The 17,754-nt window shown below is 37.1% G+C and overlaps 1 protein-coding gene across 50 annotated transcripts in view; it reads right to left on the bottom strand.

Moving 5' to 3' along the window:
* The window catches only part of CAMK2D (calcium/calmodulin dependent protein kinase II delta), a 354,108-nt gene that overhangs the window by 172,940 nt on the left and 163,414 nt on the right, over positions 1 to 17,754 (bottom strand). For all 50 annotated transcript variants that reach the window (XM_071215026.1, XM_071215022.1, XM_071215025.1 and 47 more), the window contains exon 4: positions 13,622 to 13,676. In XM_071215026.1, coding sequence (XP_071071127.1) covers positions 13,622 to 13,676 — 55 coding nt within the window. The remainder of the gene's footprint in view (positions 1 to 13,621; positions 13,677 to 17,754) is intronic.

The following is a 17,754-nucleotide window of genomic DNA, read 5'->3' as shown; positions in this document are numbered from 1 at the left end:
AAATATACAAAATAAGAAATGAGGAAGGAGATATCACTACTGACCCCACAGAAATAAAAACTATCATAAGAGGATACTTTGAAAAACTATATTCCAACAAAAATGACAATTCAGAGGAAATGGACAAATTCCTAGAAACACATAAGCAGCCTATATTGACGAAAGAAGAAATTGATGATCTCAACAAACCAATCACAAGTAAAGAGATAGAATCAGTCATTAAAAACCTCCCAATTAAGAAGAGCCCAGGGCCAGACGGCTTCACAGGTAAATTCTACAAAACATTCCGGAAAGAACTAAAACCAATCCTGGTGAAACTCTTCCAAAAACTGAAACAGAAGGAACATTGCCTAACTCATTCTATGATGCCAACATTACCCTAGTACCAAAGCCAAACAAAGACACCACAAGAAAGGAAAATTACAGACCAATTTCTCTAATGAACCTAGATGCAAAAATACTTAACAAAATACTTGCTAATCATATTAAACAAAACATTAAACGAATTATACACCACGACCAAGTGGGATTCATTCCAGGTATGCAAGGATGGTTCAACATAAGAAAATCAATCAATGTACTACACCATATAAACAGATTGAAGGAAAACAATCACATGATTATATCTATAGATGCAGAAAAAGCATTTGACAAAATACAGCACCCTTTCTTGACAAAAACACTCCAAAAGATCGGAATACAAGGAAATTTTTTGAACATGATAAAGAGTATATATGAAAAACCCACAGCCAACATCGTTTACAATGGAGAAATCCTAAAATCCTTCCCTCTAAATTCAGGAAGAAGACAAGGATGCCCACTCTCTCCCCTTCTATTTAACATTGTCTTAGAAGTACTTGCTCGAGCACTGAGGCAAGAACCAGATATAAAAGGCATTGAAATTGGAAAGGAAGAAGTCAAAATTTCATTATTTGCAGATGACATGATCCTATACATAGAAAACCCTGAGAGGTCTACAACAAAGCTTCTAGAACTCATAAATGAGTTTAGTAAAGTCACAGGTTATAAGATCAATGCGCAAAAATCAGTAGCATTTCTGTACACCAATAATGAGCAAGATCAGGAGGAAATCAAGAAACAAATACCATTTACAATTGTAAATTAAAAAATCAAATATTTAGGAATAAATTTAACTAAAGATGTAAAAAACTTATACACCGAGAAGTATACAAGACTGTTCAGGGAAATCAAAGAAGACCTAAATAAATGGAAGAATATTCCCTGTTCATGGATAGGAAGACTAAATATTATTAAGATGTCTATCCTACCAAAACTGATCTACACATTCAATGCAATACCAATAAAAAATCAACACAGCCTTCTTTAAGGAACTAGAAAAACCAACTATGAAATTTATTTGGAAAGGAAAGAGGCCCCAAATAGCCAAAGACATATTGAGAAAGAAAAACAAAATTGGAGGAATCACACTACTGGACTTCAAAACATACTACAAAGCTACAGTAGTGAAAACAGCATGGTATTGGCATAAGGAGAGACACACAGACCAATGGAATCAAATTGAAAGTTCTGATATAGAACCTCATATATATAGCCATATAATATTCGGTAAAGCCACCAAACCCTCTCAACTGGGAGAGAATGGCCTATTCAACAAATGGTGCCTGGAGAACTGGATATCCATATGTAGAAGAATGAAAGAGGATTACCATTTCACACCTTATACAAAGATCAAATCAAGATGGATCAAAGACCTAAATATAAGTGCCAAGACCATAAAGACTTTGGAAAGCAGTGTAGGGAAACATCTACAAGACCTTGTAATAGGAAATGGCTTCATGAGCATCACACCAAAAGCACGAGCAGCAAAAGAACAAATAGATAAATGGGACTTCTTCAAAATTAAAGCCTTCTGCACCTCATAGGTGTTTGTCAAGAAAGTAAAAAGGGAGCGTACACAATGGGAGAAAATATTTGGTAACCATATAATTGATATGAGACTTATAACCTGCATATATAAAGAACTCCTATATCTTGAAAATAAAAAGCTAAACAACCCATTTAAAAAATGGGAAAAAGATTTAAACAGACACTTATCCAAAGAAGAAATACAAATGGCTAAAAAGCACATGAAAAAAATGCTCCAAATCTTTAGCTATCAGGGAAGTGCAAATCAAAACTACAATGAGATACCATCTTACTCCCATAAGATTGGCAGCTATGAAAAAAAAAACAGAAGAATACAAATGCTGGAGAGGATGTGAAGAAATGGGAACACTCATCCACTGCTGGTGGGAATGCAGAAGGATCCAATCATTCTGGAGGTCAGTTTGGCGGTTTCTCAAAAAACTAACCATAGATTTGCCATGTGACCCAGCAATTCCACTGCTGGGTATATACCCAGCAGAACTGAAAACAAGGACACAAACCAATATATGCACACCAATGTTCATAGCAGCATTGTTCACTATCTCCAAAAGTTGGAATCAACCCAAATGCCCATCAACAGATGAGTGGATCAATAAAATGTGGTATATACATACAATGGAATACTATTCAGCTTTAAGAACAAATACACTACAAACACATGTGATGAAATGGATGAATCTTGAGAACCTTATATTGAGTGAAGCAACCCAGGCACTGAAGGACAAATACTACATGACCTCAATGATATGAAATACGTAAACCAAGCTGCCTCAGAGAGCTAGAGACTGGAAGGTAGGCTTACAGGAAATTGGGGAGTAGAGGAAGGATGTAAGCTGACATCTACATGGGTGAAATCTATGATAAGCTGGAGGTAAGTATATGTACAAGGAAGGGATAAAGTGGGGGCAAAGGGTTACCTTTGAGTGGGGCTTTTTGGGATTGAGGGGGGCTAGGGATGGGCGGATGGGTAATATTGCCTACGAAATTGGGCGGAGGGTGGGGCAACATACAAACATAGGAGACTGTCAGGTGTTGGTTGAGAGTATAATGCTGAGAAAACCTTTTCAAAATATAATTAGGTCATGCTACTTTACTGGAATTATAGTTGGTGTTGGGGTTTAAGTTATATTTAGGGGATTTGAATCTCTGGACTGACAATATGATAGCCACGCCCTGAACCTCAACAGACTTCAACTCCTACACTCTGATTTATTGGACTTACCCCACTCAGCTAACATGGAATTGAAGAATGTCAACCACCACACCATGGCGCCTAGAGTGCCTACAACTGAAAGCAGGAGGATTGCATCCAGTATCCATGTGGAATCTAAGCCCCCTCTTGACATAGATGTGCAATGGACACAACCAAACCAATGTCCACAGAGAAAATGTGGCATTAGTGTGGGAAGGGTGGCCATGGTGGCTGCTGGGTGTGGGGAATGGGAGGAAGAGATGAGATGTGGTGGCGTTTTCGGGACTTGGAGTTGTCCTGGGTGGTGCTTCATGGACAATTACGAGACATTGTAGATCCATCCCACTGGATGGAACGTGGGATAGTGTGGGCTATGATGTGGACCATTAACTATGAGGTGCAGCGATGCCCAGAGATGTACTTACCAAATGCAATGGATGTGTCATGATGATGGGAGAGAGCGTTGCTGTGGGGGGAATGGGGGGTGGGGGCGGTGGGGTTGAATGGGACTTCATATTTTTTGAATGTAATATTTCTTAAAAAATGAATAAAAAAAAAATATATATATATATATAATTAGGAAAGTTACCTGTTTAAGATACTTAAAGGGGATAATCTGATGTAGGACAGACTCCTAGGGAATATGTGAATGCTCATTTTGCCAGAGTGCATTATGCCGTTGGGTAGAGACCCATATAATGAGAGTGAAGGTAGACCCACATCCTGGGGAGGACTAATGCCATCAAATAGAGGGAACTGTATCTCTCAAGAGAAATGGTGGCTCCCAGGGCATTAGGGCAGATGAGCAAGTCAAGCCCTCAACACTGTTGCAAGTATCTCTGAACATGGCTCCTCAAGAAATGAAGATTGACAGTCACTAGATATTGAATACATGGAACCAATGTAACTGTGAGGGCAATAGAAGTGTTTCACAAGAGTACACAAGGATGGAAATAAAACATGTAATACTGCACCAAAAACATATAGGGGACGACAGACTAATAATGTAAACCATAATGTAAAACATAGGATAACTAAAAATTTAGTTATCCTGTATAGCCTAAAGTATAAACCACAATGTAAACACAAATGTTACCTTGTTTGAAAGCTATTGTCTCAATATCTGTACATCAGTTTCAGTAAATATGCTATGAATAAGTTAAAAGATTATCGCTGTGGAAGGGAAAAGGTTTTATATTGGATATGTGGGAGTACTGTATATTGTATATGTGAATTACTGTGATCTATGGGTCTTGTGAAGAGAAGCTCAATAATTAGGAAAAAAGATAAGAAAAAGGATGTAGAATTTTTTCAAATCAATATGTATTCTATATCTAATCTTTAAACGCATCACTATATTCCATCTTACTATTAAGGGAACCTGGCATTATATTAGGCTTCACTTTTCAGGAAGTTCTGGATCACAGAGTGGTTCAACAATGGCAGCAGAGGAATATTGGTATGGGATGTCATTGACAGGGGACATATGGTTGACACGGAGTTATATAGGGCATGTGTACGGGGTGCATGGGAATGTTTGGATATACTCATAGTGGAAAAAATTAAAAACAACAGCTGGGGGGGTACTGGGTTCCTGGCCGGGGGGGGCTCTGTCATGGTCCCTAGGGGAGAAGCAGCAGTCCCCCGGGTCCAATGGCAAGGACCAGGAAGGAATGAGGGTCCAACAGTGAGCCCCTGATACTAATGACTATGCTTGTGAGCCTATACACCTGAAATAAGAACAAGGCCTAGAGCAGCACTGTGCCTTAGAGTTCCCTCCTGACAGCCTCTGTGTTACTCAAATGTGGCCAGTCTCGAAGCCAACCTCAGCATGTAAATGCACTGCCTTCCCCCCAGCGTGGGACATGACACCTGGGGATGAGCCTCCCTGGCGCAGAGGGATCACTACCAAGTACCAGCTGATGCCGTAACTAGAAAATGACCTTGAATTAAAGGTTCAATGCGGAACAACAGAATATCCCTGTCTACATATAATAACAGGAGTTAAAAATGCTTTTTGACCTAAATTAAGGGGGAAATGGAAAAGACAAATGAGTTTATATGGCTATGAGTCTCTAAAAAAGAGTCTGGAGGTTGTCAGAAGGATTGTCCTTATGCACACCTAAGCAGAATCTCAGAGACAGATAAAGTAGAAAGAACCCCAGGTATTGGTTCTTTTGAGGGCTAAAGAGACCCACAGGTTTTATGGTCATGGCAGATGGAGTTCACTGCCATGTCAGCTGGCCCTTCTCTGGAGTTGGTGTTTCTGCATGATGGAGCTGGACTCAGATGTGATCTCTTTTCACAAGCCTTTCCTGCTGGAATTTACTGGAATTGTAGTTGATGCTGGGGTTTAAGATATATCTAGGGGATCTGAATCTCTGGACTGACAAGATGATAGCCAGGCCCTGAGCCTCAACAGACTTCAGCTCTTATACTCTGGTTTATTGGACTTACTCCACTCAGCTAACATGGAGTTGAAGAATGTCAACCACCACACCATGGAACTACAACTGAAAGCAGGAGGATTGCATCTAGTATCCATGTAGAATCTAAGCCCCCTCTTGACATAGATGTGGAATGGACACAACCAAGCCAAGGTCCACAAGAAGGAGGAATACAGTAAGGATTAGAGTGGACTTAATGATATTCTATTCATGAACTATTGTGGTTAGTAATAGAGAAAATGTGGCATTGGTGTGGAAAAAGTGGCCATGATGGCTGCTGGGTGCGGGGAATGGGAGGAGAAATGAGATGTGGAAGCATTTTCAGGACTTGGAGTTGTCCTGGGTGGTGCGGTAGGGACAATTACCAGACATTGTATGTCCTCCCATGGCCCACTGGATGGAACGTGGGAGAGTGTGGGCTATGGTGTGGACCATTGGCCATGGGGTGCAGCGATGCCCAGAGATGTACTCACCAAATAATGATGGGGGAGAGTGTTGCTGTGGGGGCAGTGGTGGGGTGGGGGCAGTGGGGGTGAATAGGGACCTCATATTTTTTTAACGTAATTTTTTTTTTAAATGAATAAAAAAAAGTCAAAAAAAAAAAAAAGAAATGAAAAGGGGGACATTACTACTGACCTCACAGAATTAAAAAGTAATATAAGAATACACTATCAACAACTATATACCCATGAACTAGAAAACCTGGACAAAAACCAACAAATTTCTAGAAACATATAAACTACCTACACTAACTGAAGAGAAATGGAAGATTCCAACAAACCAATAACTAGGAAAGAGATTAAATCCATATTTTAGTTTATAAAAGCTGCTGGAATGCAATATACTAGAAATGGGTAGGCTTTTACAATGGAGATTTATTAGTTTATGAGCTTACAGTTCTGAGACTGTAAAAATGTCCAAATCAAGGCATCATCAGGTTATGCCCTCTCCCTGGAGATCGGCTGCTGATGATCCTGGATTCCTCTGTCTTATGGCAAGGCACATGGTAGCATCTGCTGGTCTTTCCCTTCTCTTCCAGGTTTTGTTGCATTCAGCTTCTAGCTTCCTCCCTCCTTCTGTGGCTTTTTTCTTTGTGCTTCTGTGCATTTCTCTCTGTGTTTCTCTCTGTATTCATCCCATTTACAAAGGACTCTAGAGTAAGAGCAGTAAGAACCACCCTGGATCATGCCCTATTAAAGTAACCTAATCAAAGTAAGGTCCTACCTAAATTAGGTTTATACCCACAGGAATGGATTAGTCCTAAGCACATCATTTTCTGGCATCCAGAAAAAGCCTAAAACTACCACAATCAGCAAACAAAAACCTCCCCGCAAAAAGAAAAGACCAGGAACAGATGGCTTCACAGGAGAATTTTATCAAGCATTCCAAAAAGATTTAACACATATCCTGCTCACATGTTTCCAAAAATTGAAGAGGAGGGAATACTTCTTAACTCAACATTACTTTACAGAGCCAGATAAAACAATATTACAGACAACATCTTTTATAAAGGAGGTTATAAAAATCCTCAGCAAACTGTTAGCTAATATATTGTACAAAAAAATAATAGACACCCCTTGCATTTGGAGGATTGTTGCTGCTCCATTGGGGAGTGCAACAGAGCTCCCCAGAATGGGAACTCAGCACTCCCTAAGTTGTCATGTGAAACTCTACCCATTATGTTAATACCCAGCGAACTGCCAAACATATCTATATACCCTATATGGATGCCCTGGAGAACTCCCTTCCACCCATGCATTCCCATCAATAGTACCCCCCGTCAGTGCTCCTACCCCACCAAAGTTGAACCCCTCTGTGATCCAAAACGTCTTCAAAAATGAAATCTAATATATTGCCAAATTCAATTAATAGAAAAATGAAACCAATTATAGGTTAGGAGGATGGTCCAATGATGTGCCCTTGACACTGATGACTATGCTTAGGAGGCTATGTAGTAGAAATTTCAACTAGGCCTAGAGCTGCAGGGTGCCTAAGAGTTACCTCCTGAGAGCCTCCATGTTGCTCAAATGTGGCCACACTCTAAGCCATATTCAGCATGTAAATATGCATTACCTTCCTCCCAGCATGGGACATGACTCCCGGGGATGAGTCTCCCTGGGGCCAAGGAATTTCTACCAAGCACCAGCTAGTGATCCAACTAGAAAAAGACATTGAATAAAAGGGGGAAATAGTAAAGACAAATGAGTTTATATGGCTAAGTGACCTCAAAGTGAGTCGGGAGGTCATCAGAGGGGTTGCGCTTACACACATCTCAGCAGGATCGGACAGACAACCAAAGTAGATACAACCCCAAGTAGTGGTACTCCTGAGGGCTTCAGAGACAACTAGGTCCTACAGTCATGGCAGATGGCTCCGGAGTTCAGTGCCTTGTCAGTGGGTCCTACTTTGGAATTTATGCTCTTGAGTGTGATGGAGTTAGAATCAGATGTGACCTCTCTACACTTCTGCCACTTTTACTGAACCTAGGGTTGGTATGCTTAGGAGACTTAAATCTCTGGATTGACTGTGTGCTGGCTGGGCCCCGAGTCTCAGTGGAGTTGCAGCATCTGCTCTCTGGTTCATTGGACTTGCCCATGTCAGTTAACAGGGAGGTGAGGATGGTCAACCAACATGCCAGGGAACCGAGAGTCTACAACTACAAGCAGGAGAACTCCATCCATCAGCCATATGGGATCTAATCCCCCTCTCAAGTTAGAGGTGGAGTGGGCATCACCATTCCAGGGTCTTAAGGATGAAGGAATAAAATATGGATTAGAGTGGACTTACTTGTATTCTACTACAGAATTATTGTGACTCTAGCAATGGAAGAAACTATCAGAGAAATGGACACAGTGGCCATGGGAGTTGCTGAGGGCAGGGAGAGGGAAGAAGAGGTGTGATATGGGGTATTTTAGGGACTTGGAGTTATCTTGGATGATATTGCAGGGACAACTGAATGGACTGGGAGAGAGTGTAAACTACAATGTAAACTAGAATCCATGCTGTGTAGCAGTGCTCCAAAACGTATCCATCAAATGCAATGAATGTGTTACACTGATGAAAGAATGTGGTGATCTGGGAGGAGTGGGTGTGGGTGGGGAGTGGGGGTATATGGAATTCTTTCATATTTTTTTAATGTAACATTTTATATGATCTATGTATCTCAAAACATTTTTTTAAATCTATTAAAAAAAATAATAGACCACGATCAAGAAGGATTATTCCCAATTATGCAAGGAAGGTTCAAAACAGATATTCAATTACTGTAAAACACTACAATAGAAGGAAAGAAAAATAATACCTGATTATATCGATTGTCACATAAAAGGTACTTGACAAAATCTAGGACACTCAGAACACCAGGAATAGAAGGAAATTTCCTCAACATGATAAAGGGCATATAATTAAATACACACAGCTAACATTATACTCTATAGTGAAAATCTGAAAGCTTTTCCTATAAGATAAGGAAAAAGACAAGGATGCCCACTATCGCCACCATTATGCAACATTTTTCTGGAAGTTCTTGTCAGAGCAACTAGGCAAGGAAAAGAAATAAAAGGCACCCAAACTGGAAAAGAAGTAAAACTTTTCCTATTTGCAGATGACATGGTCCCATAAAGAGGAAATCCTGAAAATATCCACAACAAAACTACAGGACTTAATAAACCCATTTAGCGAAGTGGTGGGGTTCAAAAATCAGTAGAGATTCTATACACTAGAAATGAAAATTTTAAGAAGAAAGGAAGAAAAAAATTCTATTTACATAAGCAAATATCTAAGAATAAATTAAACCAAGGACTTATACATGATAAACTACACAATACTGCAAAAAGAGTAAAAGAAGAACTAAAAAATGTAAGGACATTCCATGTTCATGAATTGGAAGACTAAACATAGTTAAGAAGTCAATTCTACCCAAAGTGCTTTACAGATTCACAATTCCAATCAAAATTCCAAAAACCTTCCTTGCAGAAATGGAAATGCCAGTCATCAAATGTATATGGAAGGTAATGGGTACTGAATACCCAAACCATCTTTAACAAGAAGTACAATGTTGGAGGTCTCAAACTTCCCAGTTTTAAATCTTACTACAAAGCTACAGTAACCAAAACAGCAAAATACTGGCACAAGGATAAGCACATAGACCAAAGGAATCAAGTATAAGAGTTCAGAAATACTCTCACATTTATGGCCAGTTGATTCTTTACAAGGGTGTGAAGTCTACTCAATGGGGAAAAAATAGTTTCTTCAAAAATGGTGTTGGGAAAACTGGATATCCATATGCAAAAGAATGAGATGAAACCCTACTTCAGACCATTCACAAAAATTAACTCAAAATGGATCAAAGATGTAATTAATAAACACCAAAATTATAAAACTTCTAGAAGAAAACATAAGCATTTTCAAGACCTTGCATCAGGCAATGGTTTCTTAGACTTTACACCAAAAATATGAAGAACAAAAGAAAGAAGAGATAAAAGGGACTTCACCAATTTTTAAAAATTTGCTTCAAAGGACTTCATCATAAAAGTTAAAAAAAAAAACACAATGGAAGAAAATATTTGGAAACCATATATCCAATAAGTGTTTAATATTTAGAATATATAAAGAAATCCTTTAACTCAACAACAAAAAGACAAATGAGCCAATTTGAAAATGGGCAAAAGACTTGAATAGACATATCCTCAAAGAACATAAATAGCCAAAACACATAAAAAGATCCTCAACATCATTAGCCAGCACGGAAATGCAAATCAAAACCATAATGAGATACCATTTAAGACCCACTAGAATTGCTACTATTTAAAAGTAGGGAAATATTAATAAGTGTTGGAAAAAGATGTGGAGAAAGCAGAACACTCTTTCATTGTTGGAGAAAATGTAAAATGGTGTAGTCACTATGGGAAACAGTTTGGTAGTTCCTCATAAAGCTAAGTAAATAATTACCATATGACCCAACAATTCCACTTCTAGTTACATACCCCCAAGAATAACTGAAAATAGGGACTCCAAAAGATATTTACACACTGATATTCATAGTGGTGGCAATATTCACAATTGCCAACAGATGGAAGCACAAGTGTTTATCAACAGATGATCAGATAAACAAATGTGTTATATCCATGCAAGAGAATATTATATAGCCATAAATAGGAATGAAGTTCTGGTACATGCAACAACATGGATGAACCTTGAAAGCATCATTTTGAGTGAAATAAGTCAGACATAAAAAGGACAAATATCTTATGATCTCACTTATATGAAATAATTAGAATATGAAAATTTAAAGAGTCTCAAACCAGAACACAGGTTTCCAGAGGCCAGTGAGGAGTTAGGGATAGGGAAGTTAGTGATTAATTTGTATAGAACTTCTGTTTAGGATGATGGAAAAGTTTTGGTAATGGATTGTGATAATTACATCCATAACACTGTGCATGTAATTAACACCACTGAATTATGTATTTTGAATGTGGTTAAAAGGGCAAATTTTAGGTTGTATAAAAGTTACTGGAATATTAAAAAAAAAAAAGCACCCACAGTACTGTAGAATACAGTGAACCTTAACATAAACTATGGAATATAATTAATAGTATATTGCTTCATTACTTCAAATAATTCACTAATTAAAATGATTAAAATAGGAAATACTGTGTATGGGGTTGGTGAGGGTACATGGGAACTCTTGTGTTTTCTGCATGATGTTTCTGTATACCTAAAACCTTTCTAATTTAATAAAACAACAACAAGGAACCCAAGAGTGGCACAAAACTGAAGGAAAAACAACTTCAACCTAGAATTCTATATCCAGCAAAACTATCCTTCGGGAATAAAAGGGAAATTAAGATATTCTTAGATAAAAGAAAACAAAAATTTGTTGCCAGCAAACTTACACTAAAAGATGACTAGAGGAAGTTGCTGAAATCGAAAGGAAATTAAATAAGGAGGACTCTTGGAACTTGAGAAAAGAAAAAGGATGAAAGGAAAAAGTAAAAATATGAGCTCTGAAAGAGAACTAAGGCGGAAGGAATACTAGTGCAGCATGGTGTGGTGCCAAACTAGAGCACGTAAGTAAGTCACAGATGGACAGTGACTATGGAAAGGAGTCTGTGTACTAGGACTGTATATAAGCAGAGCTTTAACTAAACCTTTCTGCAGCTAATTTGGCACTAATTTGGCAGACACTCTCAGCCATCTACCCAATAAACAAGACTTATCTTCTTCCTTGATTACAAAACTATGATTTAGTTCCTCACTAGGCTTTGATGTGTACAGAGGAAGTTTGTTCCCTCCCTAGACTTACTGAGCGAATTACAATTGGACAAATTCAATGTTTGCAAACTCTATTCTCTTAACCAACACCTGGGTTCGACATGGGCATGACAAGTAATTCTAAACAAGGATTGGCTAACAGATTTCAACCGAGAGAATGCTGGGAAAGGATTTCCTCATGGATAAAATTCTATGCAGTGGAATTAACATTCTTTTTTACTGCCTTCGGAAGCCACTAATACCTGAAACTGAGGCAGCCAACTTGTGACCATGATGTGAGCCTGTGCATGAGGAAAAGCCCACATGCTACAAAGAGCAGACAGAAAGGTGGTCAGAGCATGGCTTCTTAATGGCAACACTGAGCAGCTGAATTTACTAAACCTAGTACTATCCTACCTCCAGACTCATAGTATGTGGAATGGTATTTTTTCTTACTTACCCCCCGCCCCAACAAAAACCTCTTTATAAACATCACACTAAAATGCTACAGAGCAGTCCATTATATGAATGTACTATAATTACACAGTAGCTAGTATTGGATCCTTGAATTGGTTTACTTTCTTTTCTTTTTTCCCTTTATAAAGGATGTTGTAATAAACATCTTTCAGCATAAAGTATTTAGGGAATTGCTGCATTCAGCTCACAGTGGGTTGGCTTGAAGGGAAGGCAATGCAGAAATAAAGGTAGAAACATTAAGAGGGGAGACAAACCTGGGACCAGGGAACTCACAGCTTCTGTAACTGAGAGCCTCAACACTAGTTTTCCCATCACATTTACTGGTAAACTACCAAGCAGCTGTTTGCTATCTGAACGGCAATATCATTTACAATAACAGGGAACAACCGCAACATCTACAATAGAACAGGTGTAACATTTAGAAGAAACAGGTAAATTAGTTTCCCACAACAGGGAATATTTTCCAAGGACTTTGTTCCAAGAAGGGGAATCACTATGTCAATGGCAATGGACCCTTTTGAGTCTCTGGATATGTAGTTTCAAATTGATTTCTAGAAACTGCATAATGTATAAAGTCCTACCAGCCATGTGTGTGGCTCATCTCCCTACATCCCTGCCAGAGCAGATACAGAGCAGATGTATATGGATTGCCTATACAAGAGTCATTGTTTTCCCTTCATCCTGTTGATAGAACCACAGTTTGTAAATCATGATTAGTCTAAGTCAACTTTGGTAATCTCATTTCCCTTGCCAGTGATTGGTTACTGGTAGGCATGTAACCAAGTCCTAGCCAATGAGATGAATGTAATTTTTTCATTCTTATAAAGAACAAGAAACAATATCTTCTACTGAACATTACAATGTTTGCATGTAATAACTTAAACCATGACAGTCCAAGGACAAAGCCAATGAGCTGGGGTAAAAAATGGGAGTTTGATAACATTGTTGAAATACCATACTAAGCAAATCTGGATCCACCCTTCCTTGAGTGTTCTTTTTATATGAGATATTAAATTATACATATTGTTTTTAAAATTCAACAGAAAGTTTTGTTTATTTCAGCCATTTTTGTACCTGAAGTTAAAACTGAAACTACTTTTGATATCACAGTGGACAGTCCAAAAGGAAACAGACTTATAACTGACTCACTTAGAAAGATCAATTTAATTTTAAATAAATATTGCTAAGCAGTCACATCTCTTCAAAAAATATCAGAGTTGAATATTACTTGAGAATATTTAAGAATATTATAGTCATCAATTTGGACTGTACAATGAGAAAAATCATGTTTAATTCAAAATGGTCTTCAACAGATTGCAAAAATAAACATAAAGTGTGTACTTACAAATCAAACACCAAGTAATGGAAGCCCTCTTCTGATATGCTATCATGAAGTCGCACTAAAAAGGAAAATGCAAAAGAGAAGAACATTTGTGTTATACATATGACAGTGATCAGCATTAAGCAAGGCTCCTAATTGGCAGTTGACCTCCTAACTAGAAACATTATTATCACTTTTTATTTTTGTTTCTAAGACAGTATCCTTTACTGTCTGCTGGGTTCAGACAGAACTAAAATTGGATACCGGTTCTTACAATTATTAACTGTGTAATCCTAAGCAAATTACTTAACTTGCCATGATAATAGTACCTATACCTTATAAGACAATTTGAAGATTAGATAAAGTAATGTTGCACATTTCCAGGTAAACACTAAAAAAGTATTAGTGATTATGATAATATATCCATAGAGCTAAGGTTAACGGGTAATTCTTCCACCAAGATTCTCTCCCTTGCCATTCCCTTTGCTATCACCCTAGTCCAGGTCCTTACCAATTCATGCCTTGATCACTACAAAAGGCAGCAAGAGGGATCATTCCAAGAGTTTACTAAATGCCTTTGATCTCTTTTTTTCTCCAGTAATTCCTACACACCACTCCACTCTCTGGCCAATCTATCAAAACATCAGTTTATTATGCTTCTTCTTTACTCAAGTAGCCAAATGTCATTTACCAAGCCATGAACCAAAAACCTATTCTTGAATAAAATATTCTACTAGTTCCTCAAATTAATAATACTTTATATTTTGCAAAAAGCTAAACTTCGATAACTTGAGCAGAAAACAACATTCCTATCTTCTAATTTAAAACATTCATTGTCTATTCTAAAAAAACCACTCATGTAAAACTTATTTATTTTTGCATAACTCCTCCACCCACACATTGCTCCCCATAGATAGTAACCTCTTTCAGGACAGAGATTAATGATTTTCTCTTCTATTTATCCAAACCTCTTTAGATGGCTTGACCTTCAGTGGGGACAGCAGAGGACAGAGAAAGACCTCTGTGCCCAAATCAGAACACAACAACTTTTACAAAAGTCATTACAAAAGGATAGCAATCTCCACTCTGACCTGTCTGTCCTTGGTGTATTTCCAACTCAGTGATGACTACCATGTGGAAAATTGTGGATTCCAAAGAACATTTCTGTTATCACACAAATTACAATCATCTACAGAGAGTATCTGTAGTACCCATGAAATTCCCAAGCTCACAGACTTTATACAATCTTCCTCTTAACAATCCAATTCCATCCCCTTCAGATGTAATCTGTGGCACAAAGTTAAAATCCTTTCCAAATTCCTTTCCAGAAATTTCTCCAAGGTAGAGAAAGAGACTTTGTTTCACTCATAATTATAGATTATAATTTGTAAAATGTGGATTTCTACAATAGTAAATGTGTATTTATTATAAGCATGAGGGAGGAACTATAATATAGGCAGCTGGGAGTATAACCAATACAGTTCAGCCTCAAACCCTCTACTCCATTTGTCTCTTGAGTGCATAAAATATAAAGCTCTGCAGTCCTCCCATCCTTGTTTGTTACTTATAGTGTCACCCTTGAATTCACTGACTTGGCATATTTTATTTTTAGTTAACTAAATCTAATAACTTTCCCTTCAGCATATAATTGCTGCCTTCATATTAATAGTACCAAACAGGAACTAAATCATGTAAGTCTTACACATCCCATAAATACCAACCAGGCACAGAGTAGAAGGTCTTTCAGAAAAGTGTTTTTGAATACCAGGTATGTCTATATACGTCTAACATAAAATGATTAATGCACAAGCAACTGTCCTGTAAATTTAACTGACGAGTATTCTTCAATTTGCCAATATCAGAGATGCTTGCTACCTTTGTTTAATCTTATGCTGCCAAAGAAGATCAAACCTTTAGCTTGATGATGTTGCTTTTGCTCATAGTCATTCAGCATAGTACAGAAGCTCAGGTCTTGGCAGTTAACTTAGTTGAATGACACAGTCTCACAAAAGCATCTTTGAGGACTGTAACTGTATAAGTGGGAATGAAATGGTATGGCTACTAAACAAACTCCACCTTATGTATTTTTTGCCAAGTACATTAAATAATTCAAAATGTATGAAGTATTGAAAGTTATTCTGTGAAAATAAAATAGGAAATATTTTAGGAAAATAAATAAATAGGAAAATAAAAAAGGAAATGTAAAAATCATAATATGAGCAGGAAGAAATCACTAATTTCTTCCATTGTTTCAAGGTAAAAGCTTCAAGTGGAGGTGCGACCTCAGGTGTCCATATCAAAGGATTGTAGAGCTGAGCAGAGGAGGACACTTCAGGTGCAACAGGAAAAACAGTAGTAATTTCTGGTTATATCTGGAATAAAATTTTCCTAGTACTATTACCATTATCTTATTAATACTTGTACAAAATCATCAAGTAAAAAATGAATTGTTTGGAATAAGTCAAGAGTCACTTAGATGCAAGTTTGATGATCAAACATATGATAGTGCTTTTGGTCAAAACCAGTTTCACAAAAGCATTTAGCTAGAAAGTACAAACAAACCATTTGGCCAAGTTCTCTCCTTTTATATCAGACAATTCTGAAAAACTCTCTAATATTTTCAACTAGCTGTTTGACTACATGAGAATAATTCTGAATGAATGATGTTAATGATGTAGAAGAAACAAATCAGTATCATCTATACTTAGGATAAATATGTATACATTTTCTTGCTTCCTTCCTTTATCCCTACTTCCCTTTTACTCACTGCATTTCTTTTTTATTCTTTCTTTATTCCTTAATATAAGAAATTAGAAAAATATTTATTATTAAAATTATGTAATACAATCTTTACAGGGACTTTCTAATGTTTACAATTACTTTGAAAGTGGATTTGTGCCGTTTTAAAAATCTTTACTATTCTCCAGTAAATGATATATCTATACAATATCCATGGATGATAGTGTCTTACATGGTCTTGCCTTTTCTGTCAGTCAAAAATATGCTTCATATTCTATCCTTTATTTATTTTTAACAGTTTGTCAAGGTTGAAAAGGGTGTTTACTTTTACAAAAATATACATTAATTATTTCTTATAAATAACTGCCAATTCTTTCTTATACTGAAGAAACTGCATAAAGTTCTGTTCCTCACACCTGTTGGTAAAAGATTGACTATATGACCAGTCTTGAAAGCACTCTGGTTGCATGTTGAAATATATTGTACCACAGTCTTGTTATGACTGCTCTCTGTTATTGCCACAGCATATGGGTACACTAAATTAGCACAATTAGAATCATCCCTAAGACACTTTTAGAGGGAAATTTTGAGAAGATAATGAATGACATTTGCGAAAACAGGTTAAAATGCATCTTAGTAGTCACGGTTTTCTGAAGTTTGCTCTAAGGTGAAATCAAGTCATTGAATAAATGAATTGAAATAGTATAACAGTCTTACCTAGAGAAAATTTTTAAAATTCTAGGATTTATAAGGGGAAAAGAGGTACTTCTAAGGCTAAAATATTTCCAAAGTTTGGTTGGCCCAAGGCCTAATTATTTTTCTTTCACTCTTGCACATATTACCAATTTGATGGATTGCATTCAAGTTATCACAAGATAACCACTTTCTCTTCCTGTCTAATGCTTGATTTCACTGCAGCTTCTAGCTAAGTACTAGCTCTACAAAGAAGGGCCAGATAGGACCATAGCCACTGTAATTATATGGGAAAAGTAGTTTAATTTAAATCTATAGATACTGCCACTTTATTTTAATACTTCATTTTATTTAAGAAAATATAAAATGTAGAATTAGGATGCTTGCCATGTCAAGAAAAATGCAAATAATTTTGCAAGAATTTTTAAATTTAATGTATTAAATTACTCTAAGAATACTCTACCATGGCCTTTTACAAATGACTGCATAGAGTCAGAGAGATTAAGGAAATTTCCAAGGCTTAACAGTGAGTAAGTGATCTACCTAGAATCAAAATCCAGAGCTGGATCATTCCAAACACCTTGTTCTTACTCAGAATATTCTACGGACTCCCTAAAATACCACTCCCCCAAATACTTTGTAGAGCATGCAAGGGTTTGTCAGGGTAAAACAATATTGAAAAGAGAAGAGGGAAAAATAATTTTGATGGTCAAAGAAAAGCAGTG

This window comes from Dasypus novemcinctus, chromosome 1, assembly GCF_030445035.2.
Source record: "Dasypus novemcinctus isolate mDasNov1 chromosome 1, mDasNov1.1.hap2, whole genome shotgun sequence".
Lineage (NCBI taxonomy): Eukaryota > Metazoa > Chordata > Mammalia > Cingulata > Dasypodidae > Dasypus > Dasypus novemcinctus.
Note: the sequence above shows the minus strand (reverse complement) of the source record. Positions and strands in the feature narration are given on the sequence as shown.